The sequence below is a fragment of the Oncorhynchus mykiss genome, chromosome 15, assembly GCF_057628025.1.
Source record: "Oncorhynchus mykiss isolate SJ-2025 chromosome 15, ASM5762802v1, whole genome shotgun sequence".
Classification (NCBI taxonomy): Eukaryota; Metazoa; Chordata; class Actinopteri; order Salmoniformes; family Salmonidae; genus Oncorhynchus; species Oncorhynchus mykiss.
Window position 1 is genome coordinate 68,921,728 of NC_143036.1, and position 9,053 is coordinate 68,930,780.

Sequence of the window (9,053 nt, forward strand, 5' to 3'; positions counted from 1 at the left end):
GGACAGACAACTACTTTACTTAACAGCTTATCTACATGAACACCAACCACCACACACACACACAGGCGGGCACCGGTAGGTCCCCTGGGTGGCACACACACTGGTGAACCTTCATAGAGGTCTGATGTGTGCCTTTCTGAATAGACACTGAACAGGGGGACAAACACTCACACACACCTGACACCACATTGACTGACATGAACCTGTCAACACTTCCCTCTCACCAGCGGGCCTCTGGCTATTATTGGCCTGGGTGTCTCTCATAGTCGGCATGACTGTGTCTGGGTGACAACAGCCAGGCGACCCACGCAGGCCAATAAAGTGAATGATGTGCTCCAGCTCCAGTGTTTGTTTCCAAGGTTGGATTAGACTCAGAGAACAACAGAGCTAAAAATACAAGGTGACTGAGGATTTGATGCAGGGGGACAGGCTTTAAGATTCACCATCTGTTGACAACTGAACTCACAACACCCACAAATGGTTTCTGCTTCTTATTAGGCTGGTGTAGCTGTCTCGTGTGTCCAATAATCTACCAGAAGTTATGCTGTGGTTGTGAGTTGAGGGATAGAGTTTCTTGCATTTCATTCCTATTCCTTAGCTTTAGAAGACTAAAACGGTCCAACAGTGGGTGTACGACAGTGCTGATGAAGCCTTTGGCCAGGTCATCCAGAAGATCACTACTTTATCATATGAATGTGTTTCCTGGGACATGAAACACTGTGCTGCTGGATCACAACCTTTTGACTGAAGGTCATTGTCAAAGTGTTTTTCCCTCGCCTGTAGGCAACTTCCATTTGAAGTTTACAAAGTAGCAGATGAATAACCCCTAGTATCGCCCAACCCCTTGTTTTTCAATGGCATTGTCAATCTATCGTTTGCCAAATCCATCAACACTGTTAACACAAATTACAAAAAATGACATATTGGTTTCCAAACCAATATGATTGCTGTCATACCCTGTCTATAGACTTCTTACAGGGTAAGGAACAACATGTCATTTTGTAATTTGGGTGAACTATCCCTTTAAGCTGCTACCCATGGCCATTCATGCCTCTATTAGATCACTGAGTACCAGACAATAGAAAATAGACACTGATGTGAGTTCGCATAACAAACCAAGGACATCCTTTGGTGATTCATGTTTTATAATGCCATAAATAAAAGACACATACATCTAATCTTCCATAATAAATAGCAATAGTGAGATATGCACCACACACAGCTTTTCAAGAAGTGGTTAACTGTCCCAGCGTGATAGGCTAAGTCGTCAATGACAGGGTGGAGAGATCATGTGCGAGGATGTCAGCGAAGGGTTAAATCATGCGGTTTTACCATTGACATCAGCCCTGAGGGAGTCCGAGTCCGAGAGAGCAACATGTTGCTTAATTAGTTAGGAAATCATCATGATATTGACAACTGTAAACGTTCATCAGCCTCAAGCCTTTCCTATTTCTGTAAGACTATCAGCCTAAAGGTTTGACTCAGTGGAGGACTATGATGACTTCACTATTCTACATTACTCCAATCATTCACTTAACTTTTATGGAACTTCATCGTGTTTAGGTAGTTCACATCTTCACGTGCTTTATAAACGCAGCAATTCCTAATCTCTCGTGGACAGATTATGGAACATAAATGTTATCGTAACGTCTGTCAAAAGTTGGTGGGATGTGACGACTAACGAGGAGCAGTAGTTCGGTGCTTTTCCGTCACTGGTTATTTGGACGTATCAGGATTGGGTGAAGATGGTGCTTTAGCTGAGAGTTTCCGTTTAAGGGGTGAAGACTTTGCTAGTCTTGTTAGTATCTTATCTCATACATATCTCCCCACAACTTAATTGAGCGTTTGACACAATTACGCAATATTTTTTGGGGGGTTTCCAAGACTACCTAATAAAGTCTCATCTGAGGGCTTTGTGGTATACTGTTTATATTGGGTTGGGTTCCAAAACGAGTTTATACAGGGTGGTAAAATATTTGGTAAGTAGTACCTGAAAGAAATCGCAGGCTCTGTAAAACTCTTATAGAAACCCTTCCACTCCAGCAGAGAACTACAACCTGTTTTACAAAACTACAAATCCATCTAATGGACTGCTCAGCACTGGACTCCTCACAATTTAACCCCATGCTGCCTTTGTACTGTGGTAGGGTGTGTGGCGGGGCACTTTCAGGGACTACACAGCTCCTCCTCCTCCTCTTCCTCCTCTCTAGACCATGTCCTGCGCGTGGTTCCTGTCCCAAGGCTGTAGCATGGCTTACTGGCCGCCAGATGCGTCAAACATCTTCTTGCGGCCCTCCATGCCAGACATGGCCTCCACATTCTTACGCCAGTCGGTCACCTCAGACGTGAGCACCTGAGAGGGAAGAGGAACAAATACTGTGCTGTCAGACATCAGCATTTAACTAGCTTTAGCGCCCAGGCTTCCTTGTGTTCGTGGAGACTTGTCTCAGGTGGCCACATTACAAACTATCCCCATACAATGTGTAGAGGGAAAACAAATAAAGAGTAGTGCTATGCTAACTCATGTTTGATTAGCTAGCTAGCTACTATAATAAGCTAATGTTATGGTCTCAGATACTCTCAGTTTAACCATTAGATGCAAATGCTTGGAGGTCCATAGTAGCATGGTTTCCAGTACCACGCCATCTCCGCACAAGCCAGTGCTTACTAGTGCCAGAGAGGTTTCAAATTTCAAGGTGAGCTAACTTAAAGCTTCAGTAGAAAGGAAGGATGCATTGGTAAAGTATTTGTACATGGCCCAAGTCCCAGTTACCTTGTCTTTGTCCTTGTTGGTGTCTTCCTTCTTGACAGACTTGAGGTTGGACCTGAGGTCCATAGAGCCTTTGTGTTTGGTTCCCAGCAAAGCTCTCATCATCTCGTCTGCAGAGACGCGCACCTTCCTCAGGGCGGGCTTCTTAAACTTCCCTCCTAAGTCCTGCACCTTCAACTTCAACTCATGGATCTGTAGATTTAATCGAAATCTACAATTAAATATTATGGCAACGTAAGCCAACACCTAGCAACCTCTTCAAGAAGTGTTGGTTTGATACTTGCTGGACCTGTGTTCCAATCCTGGCCAGGGCCAACCCCAGGAACTGGCACAGACCATTGATTTGGCCCTGACCCAGCTGCAAAACTGAGACTAACACCCATTTGTTGCCTCCACAAGAGGCAGGACCTGAGGATAACATCTCACCCAAAGGGCCGAAGACTTACATCTTTGTTGTGCTTGGTCACTTTGGCCTCACAGTCGTATCTCTCCTCATCTACCACATCTATCTTTCCATGGAGCTGCTTGCATAGGTCCTGAAAAAAATAGATAAACATACTAAGATTAAATATACACAAAAAAAGGTGATATCTAGAACCTAAAAGGGTTCTTCGGCTGTCCTCATAGGAGAGAATCCTTTGAAGAACCCTTTTTGGTTCCATGTAAAACCCTTTCCACAGAGGGCCCCAAAAAGGGTTCTACCTGGAAACCACAAAGGTTTCTTCTATGGGGACAGCCAAATAACTCCTTTGGAACCCTTTTGTCTAAGAGTGAAGAATCAAATCTCATTGAGATGCAGTACCAGTCAAAAGTTTGGACACACCTGCTCATTCAAGGGTTTTCTTTATTTTTACTGTTTTCTTAATTGTAGAACAGTAGTGAAGACATCATAACTATGAAATAACACATATGGAATCATGTAGTAACCAAAATAATGTTAAAACAATCAAATTATATTTTATATTTGAGATTCTTTAGTATCAAATCAAATTTCAAATCAAATTTATTTATATAGCCCTTCTACATCAGTAGCCACCCTTTGCCTTGATGACAACTTTGCACACTCTTGGCATTCTCTCAACCAGCTTCATGAGGTAGTTTCTTGGAATGTATTTCAATAAACAGGTGTGCCTTGTTTAAATCTAATTTGTGGAATTTCTTACCTTCTTAATGCATTTCAGCCAATCAGTTGTGGTGTTGTGAAAAGGTAGGGGTGGTATACAGAAGATAGCCCTATTTGGTAAAAGACCAAGTCCATATTATGGTAAGAACAGCTCAAATAAGCAAAGAGAAATGACAGTCTATCACTACTTTAAGTCAATTTGGAAAATTTCAAGAACTTTAAAAGTTTCTTCAAATGCAGTAGCAAAAACCATCAAGTGCTGTGATGAAACTGGCTCTCATGAGGACTGCCACAGGAAAGAAAGACCCAGAGTTACCTCTGCTATGATGAAACTGGCTCTCATGAGGACTGCCACAGGAAAGAAAGACCCAGAGTTACCTCTGCTATGATGAAACTGGCTCTCATGAGGACTGCCACAGGAAAGAAAGACCCAGAGTTACCTCTGCTATGATGAAACTGGCTCTCATGAGGACTGCCACAGGAAAGAAAGACCCAGAGTTACCTCTGCTATGATGAAACTGGTTCTCATGAGGACTGCCACAGGAAAGAAAGACCCAGAGTTACCTCTGCTATGATGAAACTGGCTCTCATGAGGACCGCCACAGGAAAGAAAGACCCAGAGTTACCTCTGCTATGATGAAACTGGTTCTCATGAGGACTGCCACAGGAAAGAAAGACCCAGAGTTACCTCTGCTATGATGAAACTGGCTCTCATGAGGACCGCCACAGGAAAGAAAGACCCAGAGTTACCTCTGCTACAGAGAATAAGTTAAAGTACCAGCCTCAGAAATTGCAGCCCAAATAAATGCTTCACAGAGTTCAAGTAACAGACACATCTCAACATCAGCTGTTCAGAGGAGACTGCGTGAATCAAGCCTTCATGGTAGAAATGCTTCAAAGAAACCACTACTAAAGGACACCAATAATAAGAAGAGACTTGCTTGGCCCAATAAACACAAGCAATGAACATTAGACCAGGTGAAATCTGTCCTTTGGTCTGATGAGTCTAAATGTTTGATTTTTGGTTCCAACCGCCATGTCTTTGTGAGACGCAGAGTAGATGAACGGATGATCTCTGCATTTGTGGTTCCCACCGTAAAGCATGGAGGAGGAGGTGTGATGGTGCTTTGCTGGTGACACTGTCTGTGATTTATTTTGAATTCAAGGCACACTTATCCACACTTAACCAGCATGGCTACCTGTTTTTTCAACAGGACAATGACCCAAAACACCTCCAGGCTGTGTAAGGGCTATTTGACCAAGAAGGAGAGTGATGGAGTGCTGCATCAGATGACCTCAACCCAGTTTAGATGGTTTGGGTTGAGTTGTACCGCAGAGTGAAGGAAAAGCATACAACAAATGCTCAGTATATGTGGGAACTCCTTCAAGACTGTTGGAAAAGCATTCCAGATGAAGCTGGTTGAGAGAATGACAAGAGTGTGCAAAGCTGTCATCAATGCAAGGGGTGCTTACTTTGAAGAATCTAAAATCTAAATTATATTTTGATTTGTTTAACACTTTTTTGGTTGCTAAATGATTCCATGTGTGTTATTTCATAGTTTTGAGGTCTTCACTATTATTCTACAATGTAGAAATTAGTACAAAAATAAATAAAAACCCTTGAATAAGTAGGTGTGTCCAAAATTTTTACTGGTACTGTATATTGAACAGAATAACCATGCTGGAATATTTACTTGAGTGTTGTTCAGTTACAGTCTCATTGTTTAGCTTTGTGATTGGCCCACTAGTTTGGCCCAGTCGTATTGCTTGTCTCTCACCTGTAGCTCAGCCAATGACAGTCCAGAGAACTGCAAGGGGGGCAGTCGCTCTCCCAGGTAGCTCAGTTTCTCCTCATCCCTGTCCTGCGTCTCCTGTTCCAGCTGCTCCATCGCCCTGGTGAGCAGCATGATCTGATTGGACGAGAGAAAGATCCGTCATTCCAGGGGTGGGCCAGAGGCGGAGGACCCAGTCTAATACCACCATGCAGTAGTTAGTCGTCCTCCATGCTTCACGGTGTCACTACAGCTGTATCCATAATAAAGAATGACTTAGTTATAATCAATGTTAATTGTTAACATAATGCATGGTAATTTACCTTCAGGGAGAGCTTACGCGAAGCCGTAATCTTCGACTTCGGCTGTTGGGAAAAGGACACAATGTTATTGCAAATGTGTGCCCAGTGCTGTATACTTAAAAGTGAAAATCGATTTTGTCAAGATCGATGACCTATTCATTTATTGGGACATTTTTGTGTTGTCCCAGAAAGGTTTAGGTGGTCACACAACTGCCACTCACAACAAATCTACTATGGACCTAAAGCATTGGCCTACAAATGGGCCTGTTCCTGGACACAACTAGTCCCAGAATGAAAAACTCTTTCAATAGAGATTCTCCATTGAGTAAACTTTTTACTCTCTTTATAGCATAAGTTTATCCATACAGGGAGCCAGTTACAGTTTAGTCGGAATGTGGTCACTCAAAAAACATTGCCCTTGATTGCTGACAATAACCGATAAGACTGAAGTGGCAACCTTGGGACAACGTGTTCCCTCTCTATATAGGGATTAACACTGTTGAACCAGGACTGTCTCTAGTTCTGGCTCTAGCTCACCTTGTCAATTAACTTGGGATTCATTGGCCTGGGTTTGTCTTGCTCCTACAGGGACAGAGGGAACATGTCAGAACATTGTTCAAAATTATCGAAGTATACACACTTCTACGAGAGGTAGCCTGAAAAATGTGTCTCCTGATTGATTGGACTTTGTTCAACATTGCATGTAAGATTCAACTAGACGTGAAAGAAATGCTTGGCATGACATACAAGTCAAAATAGAATGAAGAATTTTGGTGTCCTAAATCTAATATGATGATGATGACGATGGTCATGATGATGATGATGATGGTGATGACGGTGAATTTATAAACATTAAAAGACTTACCTCACTTAAATTTGACCAGGTTTATGGGCACAAAAAGACAAGGGAGACACATAAGTAAAAAATAGCATTAGTGAAAAGAAAAACATAATTTGTAACCTGCTGGAGGGACATTACATTGTAATAGGAGACAGACAGACAGACAGACAGACAGACAGACAGAGAGACAGACAGACAGACAGACAGACAGAGAGAGACAGACAGACAGACAGACAGACAGACAGACAGACAGAGAGACAGAGAGACAGACAGACAGACAGACAGACAGACAGACAGACAGACAGACAGACAGACAGACAGAGAGAGAGACAGACAGACAGACAGACAGACAGACAGACAGACAGACAGACAGACAGACAGACAGACAGACAGACAGACAGACAGAGAGAGAGACAGACAGACAGACAGACAGACAGACAGACAGACAGACAGACAGACAGACAGACAGACAGACAGACAGACAGACAGAGAGAGAGACAGAGAGACAGACAGACAGACAGACAGACAGACAGACAGAGACAGAGACAGACAGACAGACAGACAGACAGACAGACAGACAGACAGACAGACAGACAGACAGACAGACAGACAGACAGACAGACAGACAGACAGACAGACAGACAGACAGACAGACAGAGAGAGAGACAGAGAGACAGACAGACAGACAGACAGACAGACAGACAGTTGCAGCCTTGTCCCCAAGCCCCATCATCATTTTACCCATGGATTAGGAAAAGGACACTACAGGAAAATGCCATTCTGCCGCGTATAGCATTGTAGCATCCCCTCAGTTTTAGCTCTGTGTATGGCTAACTGGCAGCTTAATTAACATAGTCATTCTGTGTCATTTGCAAGAGAATGTAAGTTGCAAGAGATCCACAATCAGGTAGAACAGACGTATCATACCCTCAGAAGCAGTTATTCTAACATACATACATTTTAACATTATAACTAGGGTCTACAACATGCTGCTACTGTAAGACTTAAATGGTTTATCATCTCAAGACAATAGGTAGAACACACGTATCATACTCCCAAAAGCAGTTATTATATACTTACATTACGTACATTTTTACTTAGGCTACAACATGCTGCTGTAAGACTCAAATGGCTTGTCATCTCAAGACAATAGGTCCACTTCATTATAATAAGGCTTAGGCTACGTATATTTATAACAGATACTATGATGTATTTTTAAATAGATAACACACTGAGATTGAGCTATACACAATCATTAAAGCGGTATTATTAAAAAAAATGTACTTGAAGGGAGCTATATGCATAATTAATCAACAGTCAAGCCGACCTATTGTCCCAGATAACAATACTCACTCATCAGCCATTATGAAAACCTTGGTTGGAGAGAGAAAATGTGATTTTGAAATCCGATCCAGGCGATTCAATTAGGGCACCTTCCCTTTGTTGAATCACCTGATCAGCCTGAAACCCTCAGATCATTTCAAATCACTGACAACAGCAACAAAACGCCACCATTCACTTAAGTCATTATTAAGTAAACTAAATAAATTCTTAAGTCATTTACTTAATAAATACTTAAGTTTGATTCTGAATCACAGAATCCCCAACCCAAATGAGTATTACCTGGAATAGGGTGGACCACAGTCGGGTCGGGTACAGTACTCTCTCTCTGTCTTGCTCAAACAACAGAGGGATCTGAGACAATGGGGGGGATTTTCTCTTTTATGTGGGTCTGGGCAGGGCTGGGCAGCGGGTGGACAACAGATATAGCCTAGCACCAGAGTCCTGCAGGAATGGGCTGGCTGGACACCAGGGATGAAATATAACCTCCTGTGACATTGTGACAATGCAGGTCAAAATGTAATAATAAATCATGACCAATGCCTTAATGGCATTGTCTGAAAACTTCTGTGAATTCCTCTCGCTGCCTTTTGCAAAAAGCCCTTGTTCCTATGGAACACTGTAAATGAACAGGGTAATGTTGTTTGGGTTATTTTGTTGATTTGGAGGATACATCCTCTTTTTCACTTGTGTGGTTTATATTCTCATTAAAGCCTATGAAAGTGATCATCTTGTCCTGAAATGAAAAGAATACATGTTTATATTGGTTCTTGTGATTTTGATTATCATAAAATTTAAGTAAATGCCGAAATAATGGAAACACCATCATAAAGTGTCTTAATAAGGCGTTGGGCCAGAACAGCTTCAATGCACCTTGGCATAGATTCTACAGGTGTCTGGAACA

General features: G+C 42.3%; 1 protein-coding gene across 2 annotated transcripts; it reads right to left on the reverse strand.

The window, feature by feature from the left end:
- Nucleotides 1-1,127: 1,127 nt before the first annotated feature.
- Nucleotides 1,128-8,542, reverse strand: LOC110499840 (troponin I, slow skeletal muscle). Of its 2 annotated transcripts, none has more exons than XM_090200921.1 (7): nucleotides 8,432-8,542; nucleotides 6,505-6,549; nucleotides 5,989-6,030; nucleotides 5,672-5,803; nucleotides 3,217-3,306; nucleotides 2,774-2,962; nucleotides 1,128-2,353 (listed from the first exon to the last, which is right to left on the reverse strand). In XM_090200921.1, exons 2-7 carry the CDS (start codon nucleotides 6,526-6,528, stop codon nucleotides 2,255-2,257), a joined length of 576 nt encoding a protein of 191 aa, XP_090057047.1. In that variant the 5' UTR covers nucleotides 6,529-6,549; nucleotides 8,432-8,542; the 3' UTR covers nucleotides 1,128-2,254. The 2 variants fall into 2 exon arrangements, with proteins under 2 accessions (XP_090057047.1, XP_090057049.1); XM_090200923.1 differs by lacking the exon at nucleotides 8,432-8,542 and adding an exon at nucleotides 6,833-8,181.
- Nucleotides 8,543-9,053: the final 511 nt, after the last annotated feature.